Source organism: Lipomyces arxii (genome assembly GCF_038497795.1).
Source record: "Lipomyces arxii strain Phaff 12-163 unplaced genomic scaffold V1512scaffold_9, whole genome shotgun sequence".
NCBI classification, from domain to species: Eukaryota; Fungi; Ascomycota; class Lipomycetes; order Lipomycetales; family Lipomycetaceae; genus Lipomyces; species Lipomyces arxii.
The window spans coordinates 122,853-141,779 of NW_027117708.1; the positions used below are offsets into that span (position 1 = coordinate 122,853).

At 45.3% G+C, this 18,927-nt stretch overlaps 11 protein-coding genes across 11 annotated transcripts; 4 read left to right on the forward strand and 7 right to left on the reverse strand.

Annotated features, from left to right (window-relative positions):
• On the reverse strand, positions 1–1,429 carry V1512DRAFT_263498 (uncharacterized protein). The gene is made up of 2 exons (XM_066916508.1): positions 1,119–1,429; positions 1–1,062 (listed from the first exon to the last, which is right to left on the reverse strand). Exons 1-2 carry the CDS (start codon positions 1,395–1,397, stop codon positions 232–234), a joined length of 1,110 nt encoding a protein of 369 aa, XP_066771110.1. The 5' UTR covers positions 1,398–1,429; the 3' UTR covers positions 1–231.
• A 55-nt stretch (positions 1,430–1,484) lies between these two features.
• On the reverse strand, positions 1,485–2,217 carry V1512DRAFT_276397 (Acireductone dioxygenase ARD family). Its single transcript, XM_066917868.1, has 3 exons — positions 2,130–2,217; positions 1,743–2,081; positions 1,485–1,694 (listed from the first exon to the last, which is right to left on the reverse strand). The coding sequence occupies exons 1-3, from the start codon at positions 2,157–2,159 to the stop codon at positions 1,539–1,541; spliced, it is 525 nt and encodes a 174-aa protein (XP_066771111.1). The 5' UTR covers positions 2,160–2,217; the 3' UTR covers positions 1,485–1,538.
• Positions 2,218–2,786: 569 nt separating this feature from the next.
• Positions 2,787–4,369, reverse strand: V1512DRAFT_167763 (Gti1/Pac2 family-domain-containing protein). The gene is made up of 2 exons (XM_066913100.1): positions 3,179–4,369; positions 2,787–3,121 (listed from the first exon to the last, which is right to left on the reverse strand). The coding sequence occupies exons 1-2, from the start codon at positions 4,107–4,109 to the stop codon at positions 3,081–3,083; spliced, it is 972 nt and encodes a 323-aa protein (XP_066771112.1). The 5' UTR covers positions 4,110–4,369; the 3' UTR covers positions 2,787–3,080.
• A 305-nt stretch (positions 4,370–4,674) lies between these two features.
• On the forward strand, positions 4,675–7,258 carry V1512DRAFT_167855 (ADC synthase). The gene has a single exon (XM_066913101.1). The coding sequence runs from the start codon at positions 4,708–4,710 to the stop codon at positions 6,988–6,990; it is 2,283 nt and encodes a 760-aa protein (XP_066771113.1). The 5' UTR covers positions 4,675–4,707; the 3' UTR covers positions 6,991–7,258.
• V1512DRAFT_284156 (ribosomal RNA adenine dimethylase-domain-containing protein) lies at positions 7,145–8,504 on the forward strand (the record flags this gene model as incomplete). The annotated part of the gene is made up of 4 exons (XM_066918016.1): positions 7,145–7,229; positions 7,284–7,352; positions 7,397–7,491; positions 7,536–8,504. 4 exons carry the CDS (start codon positions 7,145–7,147, stop codon positions 8,340–8,342), a joined length of 1,056 nt encoding a protein of 351 aa, XP_066771114.1. The 3' UTR covers positions 8,343–8,504.
• V1512DRAFT_291518 (vesicle coat protein) lies at positions 8,302–9,627 on the reverse strand. Its single transcript, XM_066918256.1, has 2 exons — positions 9,421–9,627; positions 8,302–9,323 (listed from the first exon to the last, which is right to left on the reverse strand). Exons 1-2 carry the CDS (start codon positions 9,430–9,432, stop codon positions 8,442–8,444), a joined length of 894 nt encoding a protein of 297 aa, XP_066771115.1. The 5' UTR covers positions 9,433–9,627; the 3' UTR covers positions 8,302–8,441.
• V1512DRAFT_263506 (PAP2 superfamily-domain-containing protein) lies at positions 9,602–11,741 on the forward strand. The gene is made up of 6 exons (XM_066916509.1): positions 9,602–9,991; positions 10,051–10,175; positions 10,221–10,280; positions 10,328–11,244; positions 11,300–11,392; positions 11,446–11,741. The coding sequence occupies exons 1-6, from the start codon at positions 9,779–9,781 to the stop codon at positions 11,502–11,504; spliced, it is 1,467 nt and encodes a 488-aa protein (XP_066771116.1). The 5' UTR covers positions 9,602–9,778; the 3' UTR covers positions 11,505–11,741.
• Positions 11,571–13,269, reverse strand: V1512DRAFT_225994 (uncharacterized protein). The gene is made up of 2 exons (XM_066913838.1): positions 11,803–13,269; positions 11,571–11,755 (listed from the first exon to the last, which is right to left on the reverse strand). Exons 1-2 carry the CDS (start codon positions 13,120–13,122, stop codon positions 11,744–11,746), a joined length of 1,332 nt encoding a protein of 443 aa, XP_066771117.1. The 5' UTR covers positions 13,123–13,269; the 3' UTR covers positions 11,571–11,743.
• Positions 13,270–13,324: 55 nt separating this feature from the next.
• On the forward strand, positions 13,325–13,917 carry V1512DRAFT_167874 (uncharacterized protein). Its single transcript, XM_066913102.1, has one exon. It carries the CDS (start codon positions 13,417–13,419, stop codon positions 13,900–13,902), a length of 486 nt encoding a protein of 161 aa, XP_066771118.1. The 5' UTR covers positions 13,325–13,416; the 3' UTR covers positions 13,903–13,917.
• Positions 13,903–15,090, reverse strand: V1512DRAFT_263512 (uncharacterized protein). Its single transcript, XM_066916510.1, has 2 exons — positions 14,814–15,090; positions 13,903–14,762 (listed from the first exon to the last, which is right to left on the reverse strand). Exons 1-2 carry the CDS (start codon positions 14,944–14,946, stop codon positions 13,933–13,935), a joined length of 963 nt encoding a protein of 320 aa, XP_066771119.1. The 5' UTR covers positions 14,947–15,090; the 3' UTR covers positions 13,903–13,932.
• A 220-nt stretch (positions 15,091–15,310) lies between these two features.
• V1512DRAFT_248051 (uncharacterized protein) lies at positions 15,311–16,173 on the reverse strand (the record flags this gene model as incomplete). The annotated part of the gene is made up of 2 exons (XM_066914520.1): positions 15,311–16,039; positions 16,090–16,173. 2 exons carry the CDS (start codon positions 16,171–16,173, stop codon positions 15,311–15,313), a joined length of 813 nt encoding a protein of 270 aa, XP_066771120.1.
• Positions 16,174–18,927: the final 2,754 nt, after the last annotated feature.

An 18,927-nucleotide genomic window follows, 5' to 3' on the forward strand; every position in this document is an offset into this window, starting at 1 on the left:
TTTATTTTTATAGTTATTATAACACGTATTAAGCAAGAATAATACTAATAATACACAATAATAAAGAACATCGACTCCGGTACTTAAATACTCTCGTCCACGCACAGACCAGTTGCGGCACAACGTGCGACTTAAATCTTGCATGCACTAGCCCTACTCCTTAGCCCTAATCCAAAACCCGGTCTTAAAATTAGCTTGGTTCTAGAAGCTTTCCTAACTTAGTAATATCATTCATTCATCGTCGCCGACAAATAGAAACTTCCAATCTTCAACTTCTTCAATCGCCTGACGAAGCTTATTTCTCATACTTTCAATCGCTTCCGATCCTAGTAGTAACCGCAACGGAGGGTTTCGACTATGTGCTAACTCCCATACAATCTCGCCAATTTTAACCACTGCTGTGTTGCGTCGATCAGAAACCCACAGAATCATTCGCTGCGCATGTTCGGCTGGTGTGCCCCGATACGAATTGCTCATCGGTTTGATGACAAAGTGACGCCACGGCGGACTCCGTTGTTCTTGTGATTCCTCGGCATCAGAATGACCAGGGTAAACTAACGTACATTTGCCCCCAAACTCTTCAATCTCATAGCCAAGACTCTCAATCAGTCCTTCGACTGCAAACTTGCTTGCACTAAATGGTCCCAAACCAGGTACTCCCATTATGCCCGCAATAGAACTAAATACAATGTACCGTCCACTGCTTCGTAGACGAATGAATGGCAATGTGGTCTGAATGATATATACCATCCCCATCACATTAGTCTCAAACTGGGCCCTCACATCATGTTCTTCTTGTTCCTCGCATGGTAAAATTACACCCATACTAACTGTATTAACGACAACGTCTATCCGGTTCCATCGCTGAATAGTCTTGTCAACACTTTCCTTAACCATCAACCTGCTCCTAACATCACACGTTTGTGTTTCCAGTCTGTCTGCCCATTCCGGCCTGACGTTAACTGTATTCTTAATATTTCTTGAACATGCCATAACCAACTCGCCTCTCTCCAATGCCGATCTGCAGACCTGTGACCCGAGCGTGCCTGTCGCGCCAAAAATCTAGTTCTCGTCAGTCCCTAACTTTTAACACCCACCACCCATTTCAATCTCCATACCAACCACACAAGTTGCCGAGTAGATTTACCAGCTATCGGTGCCCCACATATGCCTGGCCAGTTTGGGCCCGCGACACTTCCTGGCTCCGGTGTTGTGCCTGTTCTGACTCCGGTCCGGGCAGGTGCTGGTCCGGGACCATGGTAGTTTGCCGTGCGCGAAGAGTAGGGTTCATACCCGTACCCCCTCGAAGTCGTAGACGATGTATGACTGTACCGATTGTGTTTAATGTCAGCCGGTGGCGACGGCACTCTTGCTTGTGTTGGAGTCAGACGGATCATTTGGTCTTGAGGTGGGAATCGCGAGCCTCACCTTCACTTTAGATATATACGATGGCACAATTCAAATAGTCTACAAAATTACACATAAAAAATGATATTGTTATTATTAGTTTGTAGTCACTGACGTTGTTATAATTAGTTTTAATTTGCGGTGACGGACTGCAAATACTGTACTCTGAACTCATTCGAGTCTGCCGGCCTATTCAACGGAGTCCACTTTGGCTCATCTTTAAACAAACGCATGGCCTTGACATAGTTTGTACTCGTAGTCGAGAATCGGTGGTAGATTCCAGCCGGCTATTTAGTCAGCGCAATGCACATATACACGTATATCGTATTATTTACCAGAATCAACAAATCACCTGGCGCAAGCTTCATTCGGATCCATCTGTCATTCAAGTCCCGAACGTCAAAGAACCCTTCACCTTCAACGATGTATCTGATTTCTTCGTCTTCGTGAAGATGTTCTTTATAAAACATCTTGACCTTGTCTTCATACGAATCTCCAAATGACTCAGGCGAAATCGTGATAATGTCCTGGTTCTTGTAATTTCTCTCATTTGCAAGCATGTTTACGTCATTGATTGCATCAGAACCTATAAAGCTATAATATTTCACTCCGAGCTGTTCAAGTTCAGCAATCGACGCTGTTTCCCCAGAGTCATGGTCCAATCGCTGGTCGCCCTTTATTATTAATAAATGTATATACTATATTTTAAACTAAAATCATACGTTAACATTGTCAAAATAATATGACTTCATCTTCTTTTAAGCGTATAAAATGTATATATATATATATATTTATATATGTATATGAATGATGCAAACATTTAAGAGCGGCTTCCATCATACACTTAGACTATATGGTTACGGGTTTCTTTTAGTTCAATTTTGAATTGTCTGGGCTTGAACTTTACACACAAAAGCTTCTTTAAACATTTAATTGAATAAAAGTGTAACGCGTTTGCGATGATACACTTGTTGAGTTCGAAATCTTATCTTTATTTCGGAATACTCAAAAATTTAATCCTCCTCAATATAATTCATTCAAATGACAATAATAACACAAACAGTGCCTCCATCATGGACACCTAATATCGAATAAATCTCTTTTTTTTTTTTGACGTCACAAAGTAAAGTACAATTACATAAAACATAGAAAAAAAAAACACGCATAAAACGTAAATCAATACAAAACAAAATATCTCGTTTCCTATCTTCACACGCCAGGACATATAAGTCTTACCTCGTTAACACTGTTGAGGAGCTTGAACAGGAACTTGTTGTTGCTGCTGTTGTTGCTGTTGCTGCTGCTGCGCTTGTTGCGGGGGTTGTTGCTGCTGTGGAGGTTGCTGTTGCTGTTGTTGTTGATGCTGCTGAGGCGTGCCTGGCATCGGTCCTCCTTGGCCTCTAGGCATACCTTGCGGGTTTGGAGGACCTAATTGAGGTGGGGCTTGGTATTGAGGTGCCCAGCCATACGGTGCAGCAGCAGACTGAGGGTGGGCATACATTTGGCTGTAATCCGGCGCACCAGGATAGAATTTCTGGTCGGGCGGCGCGCCCTGGGCCGCAACGTACGCGTACGGATGCGCGTATACCGGAACCCCAGCAGGATACGGCCGATAGCCAGGATGGACATATTGCTGTCTGTAGTAAGGGTCACCACTGATGACTTGACCGTGTTCATCGGTAGCAACTGCTCCGTCGCCAGCAGGTCTGTAGTACTGATCACCACCTAATGATTAGTCGCGCGCTTAAAAGTTGCAGTAGATAAAACACACCATAGACAGCCATTCCACCGGGAACAACAGTACGTTCAAGACCGTTCGATCCATCCGGAGGTATCCGGAAATTCTGGCGTTGCGTAAGCTCAGGCGAGATAACTAAGTCCCGGAGAAGCGGGTTAGTGCTAGGGGTCGAAAAGTTGCCTTGCATCACATCTTCAGGCTTGTAGTAAGACACGAGATGGTGTGGACTACCATTAATAAGGACCGACATTGTCTTTTTGATTAAGCCGCCATCTTTAAATCCATACGAGTCAACAAGCGAACCAACCAAAGCGCGTTCTGCTTCAGGATCATACCCAGGATTCGCGCCGACCGGAGTCGCGGTCGGCATCGGAGCAGGCGCGACCTGAACCGCAGGCACGGTCGGGACTGGGACCTTTTGTTGTGGAGAAGCTGGGCCGGCGTCTTCGTCTTGGTCCAAGAAGGAGCCATCACCGTCACCGTTTTGCGGGTACGGGTCCGAGGAGTTTGCGCGTTTCTTGCGTCTGTGTCGCTTAGCGGCGCGTTTTTTCTCGCCCGGTGCAAACGGCTTTTCAAGCTGCCGATAAACAAGAAAGTTTCCAAGGATTCTTGATGGAGACCACGCGATGCCGTCGGTCCATCGCTTGATTCCGGATGTACCTTCGTTAAAGATAAAGATATTTCCCGACCTGATGAGATCTGCGCGTTCACGATCGTGTGGTCTTCTAGAAACATAATGAAGAAGACCTTGCATACAAGCTTGGAAAAGAATTAACGCGTCATGAGTGGTTGAGACGTAACCAGTATAAGTAGCAGATAGACCCTGAGGCGGTCCACCACCTGCAGACCGGCTATTTCCCGCGACGGCAGCGGCAGCAGCAGCGGCGGCAGCAGCAGCAGCGGCAGTTGCAGGAGTAGAAACAGCAGATGCGTCTGGTTTTGGAGTCACTGAAGGAGTTGACATTTGTCGTGTGGATTGTTTTGATTTGCAAGTAAAAGTAGAGATTTCTGACCGGGTGGTGCTGACCCTGTTTTTGATTGTTTTGATGATGTGAGATTGTAAGTTGAATAAGCTTTTTAAGTTTAACAAAAATAAAAAAAAGATTTAAAACATTTGAATTTTGTTTTCTGAGCAAAAAAAAAACCTGACAGAAGAAACTCGGATTTGTTTTGATTTGATTGAGTTGGACAAAAAGTAAAAAAATGAGTTGAAAGTGAAACGACGTTTAAAGGTGGGAAAAGAGTTTGGGCTGGAAACGAGAGCGAATTATAGTTTGGATGTGCAGCAAGGCGCAGCAAGGGAGGGTAAGTATTACGTAATGCAATATGTATAGTGATGGAATGTACAGATCAAGTAAGCTCACAAATAGGGTTAAATTAAATTATGCTTTAAGCTAAAAATGCTAATCTTAAATTATTTGAACTTTATTTCTTAAATCAGATTTTGCTAGACATAAGGTTTACCTCCTGAAACCTTAATTATAATATAAATTACTAATTCTTTGCTGGCTTTTTATCATTCTTGTATATATATATGTACGGCTTACAAAGAAGAAAGAATAATGAATATTTTACTCGTCGATTCTTATGATTCTTTTACGTATAATTTAATTGATCTTTTAAGAAATGCCTCTTCTTCATCTGCTCAAATTACTGTAGTTCCTTCTGCTCATTTAACAAACGTATCCGATGATTTATTACCTTCAATTGTTGACTACTTCGACGTCATTGTCATCGGTCCTGGTCCTGGTACTCCATTGCAACAGGTACCGGATATGGGAGGAATCCCACTGCTTTGGAAAGCAATCACAGCTTCATCTTGTCCGCCGGTAGTATTCGGTGTCTGTCTAGGGTTTCAATGGATTATGTTACAATATGGTCACAATATTTGTCAATTACCGAAACCACGACACGGTCTCATTTCGACACTTGACATCACTGAGCTCGGAAAACGTGACTGTTATATAAATATCCCGCCTTCGCTTCAATGCGTCAGATATCATTCTCTGTACGCAGACTACAAAGATTACAAAAATAATCCAATTCAACCTCTCGCATGGACTCATGACTTGGACGAAAACGGAAACAGAGTCCTCATGGCAGTCAAGCACAGCTCGTTACCGTTCTGGGCTGTTCAATATCATCCTGAATCAATATGTTCTACGTTTGGTGCTCAAACCGTTCAAAACATACTCGCGTTGTCACATTCATACCTAATCAAACGCCAATCTCAATTTGAATCTTTGGGCTTTCCTGCTATTCTCGACACTCAGAAATTCACTCCAAAAGTTCTTCATCCATCTCGAAGCAGTGAGTGGTACAAAATTATTCAGCATGTCATCTCATTGCCTGAGCATTTAGCAATCTCGCATTTCATCAAAGACTTGTGTGAGTCTGCATTTGACCGGCATAACAAGTTTGCTTTGTTAGAATCAGCGGGTGCGCCGGGATCATGGTCATACATCGGTTTCGGCGAATCATCCCATTTCACATACGTCGTTGGTGATACCATCATGCATGAGACAGGCTTACACACGTTTGACCACCCAGTCACATCACAAGACGACGCATGGCATATTATCGCGTCCCGCAACAGCCCTCAGATTTCTTTTGTCCAACTTGGATCAGACCGAGTCTCGTTTGCAGAGTACAAGCAGAGACTGGCACAAAGCAGAAAATCAGGGTACGACATGTACCCGACGTTTCATGGCGGCGTGATTGGGTTTATTAGCTACGAGTCTGGCGTGGTGTCTGGACTTGGCCTGTCGGTTGAGAGCGAGTCCAAACCAGAAACGCCAGATATCAGTCTGGCGTATTATACAGATTCTATTGCAATCAATCACAATACCCGGAAATTGTACATTCACAAACTCGCACCGATTGATGTTTCGATTTCACTAGACGACTCAGTCGAGAAAATCACAAGCCTGGCATCCGGTTTGTCGCAATCTGCGTTTCTACATGACAACAATGCGCCGGGCAAGGAAGCAATCAAAATCGAGTTTCCAGACAAAGAGCAGTACGTTTCAAAAATTATTCGAGCACAAAAACATCTTGAGCTCGGTGATTCGTACGAGTTGTGCGTCACGGATCAGACAGTTGTGACTGAACATGTCCCCCCCGGCACGTCCGAAATCGCGTCTGACTGGACGGTTTACAATAGGCTTAAGGCAATCAATCCAGCACCGTATTCGTCGTTTCTTATGTCTGACAAGTCAACCTTGGTCGGTTTAAGCCCCGAGCGGTTTCTACGATGGGACGAAAATACAGGAATGTGTGAACTACGACCTATTAAGGGCACCGTGCCCAACATTGACTCGATTCCGTTTGCAGAAGTCGAGCAGATCCTGACGTCAGCAAAAGAGCGCTCCGAGAATCTGATGATTGTGGACTTGATCAGACATGACTTGGCCATTTATTGCGACGACGTTCGTGTCCCGCAACTTATGGGCATCGAGACGTATCGCACGGTGCACCAATTGGTGTCAGTCGTGTCAGGAAAATTAAAGCCTGCCGTGTCTGGGATCGATGTCTTGCTCGGGTCTTTGCCTCCTGGATCCATGACCGGTGCTCCGAAACGGCGCAGCGTTGAGATCCTGCAGGAACTGGAAAATCATCGTCGTCGAGGACCTTATTCGGGTGTACATGGATACTGGGACGTTGTCGGGCACGGCGACTGGAGCGTTGTGATTCGGTCAGCTTATAGCGTGGAATCGTGTGGGAAACGGCAATGGAAGATTGGTGCTGGAGGCGCGATCACTGCGTTGAGTGATCCGGACCAAGAATGGGACGAGATGCGAGTCAAGCTGTACAGTGCGTTACGGTACTTTCAGGCGTCTGAGTAATTTGTAAATAACTGAACGATAATATGATTTGTACGTAGTCACCTAATTTTTACATAGTTCTTGTTTAAGGTTTATAGATATTTTCAGGAGCTAAAGCCGCTGGGAGTTCATGAATGAATTTTTTGTGAACAGTTTTGGGCACAGAATAGACGAAATGGCTGGCGTCGGGCAGAAGACATGGCGGTCTTTATTACCGCGGTCGAATGGTAGACTGAATCTTGTGTCTGACCAGAAGGCTCGTGAGTTTAAAATGTAGTTTGAGTACGTGAGATCAGACGGTTAATGAGTGTTAGGAGACATCATTCATGCACTAGGATTGAAAAATGTGTATAAAGATGCAGAGATAATTGACTGTAACCCTGGTATGTTTTAGTCCAAACCGTCTTTTACAGCGATTAATGAATAGGCTGTGGAGTATGGTCAAAGGTACTGAATGAGGAATTGAATCCAAAGACCCATTTGCTGCTTGAGCCAATGGAGAACTACTATAAATGGCAAAAAGTGAGAATAATAATGACATTATATAACCAATACTAACAAAATAGGACTACACGAAAGACTTCAAACATGCAAAGACGGTCCAAGTTGATCCGTATAAATGGCGAGTGTACTCTTTACTCGAGCAATACGGTGCGTTCAAACCCAAAATCGTTCCAGCATCAGATTTCAACACCGAGCTACTAGTGACCGGTAACTTCACAAACGTGCAAGGTGCACAGCTGGTGTCGCAGTTTATAACCTGCATAGCGTACCGGTCCTGGCTGCAAAAATTCGGCCGGGTCCGGATGCTACTGTGGGTGCGCGACGCGGTCGCGAGCAAGGCGTTCGCCGGCCCGGACGGACACAGAGGCAAGATGAGTGCGCTGGTGGAACTGTTTGCAGACATTGAGGCGATCGCGTCGACCGAAGAGTACGCGACCGCTACACAGAGGGCAAAGCTGAAGCTGCTGACGAGCATGCCTGAGCTCGTGCAGGCCAAAGTTAGGCTCGAGTCCGAAGATTCGCACCCGCACGGCCCGCTCGTGCTGCTCGACATCAGACCGAAAGCAAAACGGGAGTGGGAAGACAAGATTGACATGCACTCGATGGAGTACATTCTTCGAAACTTGTTTATCACTCCGCGGGCGACATTCCACGAGTCGATTGACAATCTTGGGCCGGGCGCGAGAGAGGAACTGAAAGGTCCGCTCGGGCATCTGTACGACACACCGACTCGGAAACTGACCTCAGATGACCTGGTTGAGATCTTTTTTGCATTTGAGGGATGGCCGTTCAAACCAAAGTACTTGTTTGATTTGGGAGAGGACACGCTTGAGCAGAAGAATACAGGGGACATTGTTCAATTTTTGTGATACGATATACTGTACAAAGCTAAGATAACGTATTTTGGGGTTTTGTAAATTTTGTTTATGATATATGTACATAACTAAAAAATTACTTGGGAGGATTACTCAAAACCGGGTGTTGACAGACCTGATTGTGCCTTTTGCAATCTCACGACAAAGCGCGCTGAGAATAACTGTGAATGACAAATGAATGTGAACAAAGATATCTTTCTGGCCAGTCAGGTCGACCAAGTTCCGCGGCTTAGGCTCGTGCTGCCGCCGCAAATACCGGTCAGGACTATACCCGTCGACCAGTATATTCGGCAAGCTCATTTCGGCTTGCCCAGTCATTCCCTTTCCGAGAGGCATGGTAGGCATACTTGCCGTCATCGACGCTGAAGGCGACAACACTGCTGCCCTTGCCGCGTCCGCGTCCACACTGATCCACCGGACCATGTCCTCGAACGCTGGCACGACGATCGACCAGCACTCCTGCAACTGTGTCTCGACGTCGTTCATGCAGATCAGCGCGTACGAGCGGCTATTCCCGCGGGCCATGTCGTCCCTGATGCGGAAAAACAGCGCAATCGCGTACCCAGTCTGTCCGTCGCCAAACATGACGGCGGACGAGCTCGTGAACGGGTCGAGCGAGAGCGAGTTCATGCAAACTTGTCGTAGCGCAGCGTACCGTGCCTGTGACCGCGCGTTCGGCGTCGAAAGGTACACCAGCGTCCGGCCATCGGTCGGGATCGACTTCTCGGTCGACCGCAAAACCGTGACTGAGTCGTCGGCCGGAAGCGACATTGAACACGACGCGCATCCACGACTGGAACCGGCGCTCGGCACACAGCTGGACTCGAGCAGGTCGTCAAGATTGTCGTGCTCGGGTACTTGTGTAAACTGCTGCTCTTGCGTCTGTTCGTGGTCAGGCCTGGTCGAGTCCAGAATTGCCTGGGTGCAAATTATAGGGGTCGGTCCATGGACTTCACAGAAATGGGCCAGACAGAACTTGAGGGCGTGTTAGCGCAGAATGGTGCAAGATACGCAAAATACGCAAAAACGCAAAAACGCTAAAATACGTAAAAATACGCCAGGCAGAACGCACCAGGAAATCCATTCCGACCGGTCAGACCGAACTTTTCAACAAGCGAAAATTTTGATTTATCTTTTACGGATCTTCTGATTTGTTTTAAATACTTTCTAAGAGACACTTTATTTGTGCATCTCGAAGAGGATGTACTATAGGCACTTTGTAGGAATATTATGGCATAAGTACATAACAAGCCTTTTTTGTGCTGAGCCGCGATGTCTGTCCGAGCACTTTCATCTGGGAACATCGTACAAACTGACCGCATTCGACTGATTGACTACAATTGATTCGTATTTACAGTCATCAGCACTGTCATAATCCCAATCTGACTGCTTCACGACTTAGGACTTTTTTTTTGCTTAGAAGAAAAGCCATGTCGAAATCAGCAGTCAAGTCCACTTCTCAAGTCGAGGCAAAGGTTGCATTGGCTGACAATGTGGACGGATATACGACAGTTAATTTTAAAGACGCAGGGAATAGAACGAGAGATCATTATAAATCAAATATGACAAAGACCCGGTTTAAATTGCGACAGTATCTGTTGCCGCTCATCAGATGGGAAACGGCCCGGTTAGCATGGATTCAGGTACAACAGTCATGATAAGACTACTATACAACGGACTATCTAGGTTAACGCTTGCACAGGAACATTGTCGGACCCCGTTTTGGGACGAGTATTTTGCATTGAGTGCTAATCTCGGAGCTCATACGTTCTTTGTCATTATGCTGCCAATGCCATTCTGGTTTGGTCTCACACATCTTGGACGAGAGTACGTCATCATGCTTGTGCCGACAATAGTGTCTAACTCTCCTAGTCTTGTGTATGTACTAGCTTCTGGTGTGCTCTTTAGTGGAATGATGAAAGACTACTTTTGGTACGCTATTTCAACCTATCCCCCCACTCGTTTCTGATCATATCAAGTCTTCCTCGTCCACTTTCTCCTCCGCTTCACAGAATCAGCATGTCAGGCTCGGCGGCACTTGAGTACGGGTTTATAAGTACCCATTCTACAAACGCTGTTGGTGCTGCACTCACAATTCTGAGTTACTCGCTCGAACACGGCACATCGTTGTCGTTCGTGGCTCAGACGGTCATCAAAACTCTGACATGGGTTTACATGCTCAGCATTGTCTTTGGTCGGATATACTGCGGCATGCATGGGTTCCTAGACGTCATTGCCGGATCATTACTAGGCTACATATTATTCTACATCCGGCACGTCACCGAATCGTACATTGACGAGTTCGTCCGCACTCCGGGCCCGTTGGTACCGCTCATCGTTGCGCCAGTTATCCTGATCCTTGTCCGTATTCACCCTGAGCCAGTCGACCCTTGTCCGTGTTTTGAAGACGGCGTCGCGTTTGCGGGCGTCGTCCTCGGTGTCGATCTGGGTCTGTGGTCGACCTGGAAACTACCGCATACTGATAAGTTTCCGTACCCTGGCGCGAGCCATTACGTCTATGCCGAGTCCGGTCTTGTCGGCTCAATTCTACGTATGGTGCTCGGAATCGCGTCGATCTTCACGTGGCGTGCAATCATGAAACCAATGCTACACACGTACCTGCCGCCGGTCTTCCGGGTCATCGAAAAAGTCGGGCTCAGCATGCCTCGTGGGTTTTTCCTTAAAGCGTCGGAGTACAGCAAAGTTCCAGACTCGATTCCGGACTCGACCCTGGTCGACGCGGGCGGGATCAAGACACTGCTATCAAACATGCGCATGCGTTCGGATTCGGTCGGACCTCAGAGCCCGGCGGACGTGTACGAGTCCATGGCGAATTACGAAGAGCGCCAGCGCCGGCGGTCGCTTGAACAGAATCTCTATCCGCAAATTGCTGACCGTAAGTTTTTCTTTTGTCGTGCCCACTTTGAGATTTTGTCCTGATTTAAGAACAGAACTTGCGGAAGAAGATAAAGTGTACTTTGAGATTCCGAAACCTCGTGTCCAGTACGACGTCGAAGTCGTCACGAAGCTTATTGTTTATACCGGTATGTCTTTTTCTCGTTTTCAATATGACTTATCAACTGACTTGCACTCCAAGGCATTGGCTGGCTCGGCGCGTCTGGCTGCTCGCTTTTATTTGCAAAGCTCGGACTGTGAAATCATCATTTTACAAAAATAGTCATAGACGGCGACCAATGTACATTAAATTTTTGTTCGCATATTGTTTTTTATTTGTTTTGTTCGTGTAAAATACCGCGGTTTTTGTTCCTGCGTTGGCGATGGAGCATGCTAGCATAGTGTATACCACACTCTTTTTTTCATTTCAAGTCAATTGGAAATTTAGATTACATGTTGTATTAATAATATATACAGCCGGAGGCTTATTGTGTCGTAGATCATTGCCGGTACTAAAACTAAATTAGCATCTCAATCGCAAATGTTGAAAAAATGTCACCTTTAGTTCTAGTTTATGCATTCTATGCATGAATTGTCGTTTCGTGGCCAAATCAACCACTTCTTTCATGATTATTTTGTTCCCAACCTCGTCAGCGTACCGGGCCATCCACAGGCACGCGCCCGGACTAGCTCTAACCATGTTGAGGTCCAAATCCAGATGTTTCAGCACCGCCCACGCATCTTCAGCCAAGTGTGTGTTTTTCGTCAAGCACGCAAACCTGATTTCTGCCGTCAAAATCTCCATGGTCGGATACATCCTCCGTCTGATGAACTCGTTCCGAAACACAGAGTACAGGTCGGGCCGGCGCAGTTTGATCGCGGTCGACATTAGCGCATTGATGAGTTTGTCGTCCAGCAGCCAGTACGCTAATGCCTTTTTGTCGTCGTCGCGCAAGTTTCTAGACTCGCGTACAAGAAGAGATACCATGTACTCTGCCAGCTGCGCATTCTGTAACCGGACCGCGAGTCGAAACACGATCCGGATGGTGTACGGTCTGATCGAGTATCCTGCCTCAATGATTGCGTCTATTGCGAAAAACGACGCGACAGGCATGTATGATGAATTGGCAAAATAGTACAGCACCAGTTCGAACGACTCAAGGTTCGGTAAAATCGACGAGCTCAACAGAAACTTGGTTAGCCTACCAACCGTCTCGGACTCTTTGTGCTGGCCGAGCAGTTTTGCGATCTGTTTGTTCAGCCGTGATGTGTTTTTCTTTCTGTACATCGGTAGCCGCGGCGCAGTGTCTGGGCGCATGTCTGTTTTCAAACTCAACAGGCCAGTGTTGGTCTTCAATCCCGGGTCCGGAGAGTCCATCACGACCGCAGCGATGACGGCACTGGTCGTCCGCGTCTGAACAAGATCAAGCGATTGGATCGCGACCCCAAGCTCTCTAAGCATGTGATACTTCCGTAGCTCTCTCCATGTCATTGCCGCCGTCTGCTGCTCGACAGAGTGCACTACAACCGTGGGATTCTCCTTCATCGGCCGCGGTCTCGCACTGACCCGCGCAACCTGTTTCCTACTCTGTTCCCGCGCTGCAAAAAACTTTTCCCTCTGCTCTTTCACGTCCACACTGAACGCCTTACTCCGCGGCTGCCTGACCGAACGCATCAGGTCTAGCAACATCGTAAGTACGTCTAACCTATACACCAACCGCCGCACGGTTGCCCGCATCGTCGTTACAGACCCGAGCGTACGAACAGCACGATCTGGCAGTCGGACCTGTGTCGTCGAGTAATACCGCACATATGCCGCTCGCGTACACGTCGTCTTCGTCGTCATCGTCCAGTCGACCCTTGTGAGGGCCGCGCGCATGTGTGTGTAGCCTGACTGTCGGTCGGCATCAATGCCGCTCGTCGATGAATTTCAAACCTTGTAGAGCAATGTTCCTACCCAAAGTAATAGTTCCTCGGCTGAAAACTGCGTCCGAAGAGCCAAATGTGAAGAATTGCAAGTTGCGTGATGTCTGCGACAGTTGATCGAGAATAACGGATTATGAAATTTTAAGTACCAAACCCGTGCTTTTAAGGTTTGAAGATATTTGGCTCCCGAGCCGCAGCATCGTGAAACGGAAAAAAGATTCAACAACTTCAGGCAGAAATCTACCAAATGGGTCTCGCTCTGGCAATGTCGGCTGAGTTGGTCGGAGTGACGGAGTTACGTCCAGTTGATTCTGAAGACTCGCCATATACTTATGCATTCAAAGTTCAATGCACTTCATGTCGAGAGACGCATCCCAACTTTGTTGAGTTGACTGCATACGAGACCCATTCGTTGTCCGGCAGTCGAGGCGATGCGAATTTCGTATGGCGTTGTAAGTCATGCCGACGCGAGAGCTCGGCGTCGTTCAAGACCAAGCCGGTCGCGTACACGGCCGAGGACTCAGGCACGTGGAAGAACATTGTTGAACTCGAGGTCCGAGGGTTAGAATTCACCGAGTTTGAAGTCCAAGGCGACTGGACGTGCAAGAGTGCTGCAAACGGGGCTGTATATGAGGAAGTCGACTTACAGCAGGGTGAGTGGTTTGACTACGACGAAAAAGCTGGCGAGGAAGTCACAATCACTGAGGTCAAGTGGCAGATTAGGAGGTCATAGTTTTTTAAGAGAAAAAATTGTATTTCCAAATTACCGTTTGAGATATGCGTGCAGAGAATCGACTCGGACGCGTTTGGATAGACCGACTCGATATGCCGGCTGTTTGATCAAGCCTGGGCCAAGTAATTTCTTCACTGGCGCGTCTGTAGTTTTGTTTTCTTTCTTTGAAGTCGGCGTTGTTTCAGTCGGTGCTTCTAACTTGTCGGGCTCTCCGCGTTGTAACTTTTCATTCGATTTGTCTGTTTCAACCGTCTGTGCAACAAGATTCGTAGTGTCATGCATTGCCAGTACGGGCTGTGGCTGAATTTCTGTATGCTCCGATACAGGCTTGATTTGCATTATGTCGTCTTCGAATGGTTTGTTTTTCTTGGCCTTTGGAGTTTTTGCAGTCTTCTTATTTTGCGACACTTTCCTCTCTTTTTTCTTTCGCTTGTCATGTCTGACCTCAGCGATAACCACCGCAAACGTGCTATCAGTTTCGACGTGGTTCGACACACTGCTTGCAATCATGACCGTTTCTGCAGCAGACGAGTTAATTTCAAACGGCGGAAACAAGATTGGGTCGTTGTAAAAATCGGTATTATTAGCTAGATCTGGCGCGATGATTCTCACTGGCGAAGTGTGAGTGCTGTCGAGTACTGGTGTTTGAGGTGGTAGCATTGTTGACTTTTCCGTGCCTGTAATGTGATCATATATGATATTGTTGTCGATATCAAATGGAGCTTTGGTGTGAACGAGTTCGGCTTGTAAGTCATTTTCTTTGTTGAGAGATAGAATAGAGTTGTCGTGCACTGGATTGACTTTGTTTGTCGTTGCACGTAAATCTGCGGTTGCCTCATCAATGCCTCTTTGCGACCGTTCTACCGTCTAATTAATTACTTTCTCAAAAGGTCAGTATCACAGACGCGTACGGTTACTCGTTGAGCAATTTGACTCCGATTCAGAATCATCAGACTGATTTATAAACACTTTAAACTCGCTGTCACCATAAACCGAATCGTATTCGTCTTCTGAGCCTTCTGAGTTTTGAACGACATAGTCCATGCTAAGCTAGTTGAGGACTTGACGGCACTGCGTGTGTTTGTTTACAATTCACCGTTTCTGTGTTGACGCGTATCTTTGTCGCGTTTAGACAGGGTAACAGTTCGTGTCTGCTTCTAAGATCACTTGGTTTGCCACATATTTTATGTAATTTTTGATACGCCAACTGGTAACTAATGTTATATTCATATGCGTAAACTACTAGACTAATTTGACTCTTGTAGAAACCGCCCAATTGCGGTTTGTTTGATAGGATAGAAGTCGTCACGTGCTTAAATGAAGTAAACACGTTTTCAGTGACCGCAGTGGGAGCACCTGCACTCTAAGCAACCAAAAGGCCGGGGTCACGGAAGCCTGAAAAGAAGTGCTAAAAGATAGAGGGCGCAATAGCCGGGTGCATTGTGCCCAACGAAGTCGAAAGAGATAAGCTATTTGCTGAAGAAATGGGTGAAGCCCCATCTGCTCCACTGGGTCGGACAGTCACAGTGCTTAATGTTGCTATGCTAGTTATTAACGGAGACGACACGCCACTTGTCACGGAAGAGATTGTCTTTGAGATAGATGTTTGAGTTACCACAAACTCAATTGACCTGGAATGTAATAAAGTTGTAGATATACCCGTTGACGCAATTTCGACTGTACTAGTTGGTAAGAGTCTTGTCTGCGTTGCTGTAGTAGAGCTTGTCGAAGAACTTGTAGTAGAAGTTGTTGTGAAATACGTTGATGTGGTCAACGTGGCAGTCGTGACAATTGAGGTAGTTGCTGGAGGGATGTGTAAGATTTGCGGTTTACTTGCGCCAGTAGAAGATGCAGGAGTAGAAGTAGACGATATACTATTAGTTGATTGCCGTGGCTTGGATTTTCTAGTACCTCCTACGGCACCCCCCACGACAGCGCCCATTATGACTACAAAGGTGATGACGACTATAACGTAAAAAGTTCTGCGCTTTAGGCCATAAATTGTTGCTCTGTTTTGTCGATACTGAGGTACTGCGTCTGCTCGTAAAGCGTGACGCTCCTTGAGTGTATCGTCATATTGTTTTTCTCCACTTAATAAAATAGAAGACTGACCCGCAGATAGAACTGCCTGATCTCGCTATAAATCATTGTTAAATTAATATCGTGAAGTCAAAACCAGCAGCTTGCATCATTGAAAGTTATTCCCAGCTCTGCAAATGTAGGTGAAGCAGGTCTGTTCGGCAAAAGATTGTCTTGATTGGGTGTCACCATTGTCCTTGATGATTAGAAGGATTGTGCCCAAAAGGTGCAGCATGGAAGATATACTGGCCGTGATGATAGTCGGCGATATCTGCGTACGCCTCAAAGCCACAATTCTATCAAATAAAGGTAAATAGCTTATTTAACGGGCAAGAACCCTGTACCCTACTGAAGTAACAGTCTATACGCAGCTTCATTTAATACTCAAACAAATCTGTTTCTTACATTATAATGTTCAGCCATTCTTTTGGTGTTCGCGAACGTATAACACAAATAGATGTGCGTATTCACATTTCTTGCCTATACCAACTTATTACGATGCACCAAACTGAATGTCCAATAGTAGCCTTTTGTTCTGCGTCATCCTGCTGCCAAATAAAATGCGCTACTTTCACCTTAAGAAAGAGAGTTTATCTTTTGTAGCTAGTGTCATCCAAATAAATCGCGTAGTATAACTAACTTATTGTGCTTTTGTGGCTTAAGTGCTAAATGTATGTGCATTTGTGTGCGTGCGTACACGCACGCCAATTTGTAGCCTGTCAGGATCTTATAAACTGGTGAGCACTGCAGCAAGACAAGACACATTCGCACATATATGTAAATAAAGTATCTCACATTCTGTTAGTTTCAAAAGATTGTATGCAACTGTCACCAACGGCTTCAAGAGTCTGTCATTGGCTTACCCGTTTAAATCTATTTTTACGATTTTAAAAGGTCTTGTATAACTTAAGAGAATTTCAATTGACTTTTCAATTAATTTGTGAAAATCAAAATATCGTTTAAACTTCTTTCAAAAACATTAGATTTTTTACTAATATTGATTACATCCAACTAGGCCATAGTCAAAGCTCCCAACTGTTGACATTACGAAACAAACCTTTCGGAGACCTATTTCCAAAGAACGCAAACACTTTGTCGAAAACTGAAACCTTTGATTTTTCCTACACAAACTAAATCGGACAAACTTTGCTGCAATATTGTAGAATTTGACATCGTAAAAAAGGAATGGCATACTGCCAGTGGACTGAGCAAAGTTGCTTACCACATAAAAGAATCCGTAAATATTTTGAAATTGAATACGGCGGTATTTTACCATACTTGATTATAAGTTGGGGCTAAACCATCAGACCCATAGCTGAAAGCTGAGCTAAACACAGCGTTTACAAAACTGTTTTGTTAGGAAAATAAAAGGAAGGTTGGAAGTGCAAGAACGGTGGGAGACTAGCTAATCAGTACAACGTATTGCAAAGTTTAGACCTCCAGAACTTATGCTACTGACCTGACAATCAACAGCGCAAAGTATTGCAAATTCTAACAATCAAATTTACTTTTCGCCTGCTGTAATCGGTTGCGGTGTATTTTTAGGTTGATTTGTATCGCATGAAGAAATAAACTTGAAAACGCCAACGTATACGTGCGTACGCTAACCCTGAGTTTCTACACCGCCTCAAGGACTAAGATTCAGGCGATCAGCATCACCAAATAGCGTTACCCAAGCTAACCAGTGCAGCCATAATTTTACTCACGCAAAAGTTAAACATTTGCTATTAGGGATTAAATATACGACATATCTGCTCAATTACGTGATTATTAGTCACCAACAGCTAATTATTATTGCAAGCGGCTCGGGTAAATTTTCCGACTCAGAGCTTGCTATGCTGACGTTAAAGCTGCATAATTTACAACTTAATATAGCGTATTAACACTTCCGAAACTAGATTTTGGAGTATTTTAGGAACATTATTGTATGACAATTTTACATTCGAAGAGTAATTTACATGAACTATCGTACCTTGTAATAGGCAGTATCTTGAATTTTGCTGCCCCAAAGGAAGCTTGTACTGTCTTAAATTTTGTACGTCGTACCAATTGGCGTATAAATCAAATGAAGCACGAGTTAAGTGTTCAGGGTTTAATGCCTCTGTTGCTTACACGACCCTCATTTCGAGTGTATCGTACATTACCATCATGTGTAAAGGGTTGCATAGGGTAATTATGTTTTCAACGCCTTGTAGAGCGTTGTGTACCTAAGGCTGAATCTCACAAGTAAGAGAGTGGATTCCGTCAGCTTTGACAATTGTTTTAAAAATACCGACTTATACGCCAGTTAAAACAAGTCTGCTGATTACTATTTACATGTACAACATGACTGCTACAATCGCGCTTAATACATTCGATGATGTCATGTCATCATACATAAGACATTAACCGAAGAATAATAATTTATTTGGGCGCAGCAGGATTGGCCTTCAGTCGCAGTCGCGACTGGCTCAATTCCAATAACAAGCAAGTCGACATTTGGGAAATCTACACAAGGCCGGTCCCGGTCTTAATGAGGAAATCATCCGCGCGACCGACAATTTGTTTTACGAAAATTGAGCGAGAAGATTAAGATTTTGTTTTAACGTCCCGGGAGAGGAAAAACGACACGGAGAAATCGCCGGCGAGCGCGATGAGATCATTTTCAGGGTTAAAGTTTTTCTCTAGAAGCGCTCGCATAAGTTTTACTTTAGACCTTAAATGCATAAACATTGATACAAATTGTGGAACCCACTAGGCGGCGTTCTCAGTCCGGAGGCACAGACCCTTCAAAATAGGCGGGCCAGATGCACCAGCGGGAACAAAGTCTTCTCACTTGTTCGTTGACTGTGTTCAACCACAATATTTTAAAATCTATTAAAAAAAAAGTCACATTTAATTCTTTATATTTCAATTCATTATTTGCCCGGAGCATGCGGATTTATTTAGTCCGAGTGGTGCGTAATA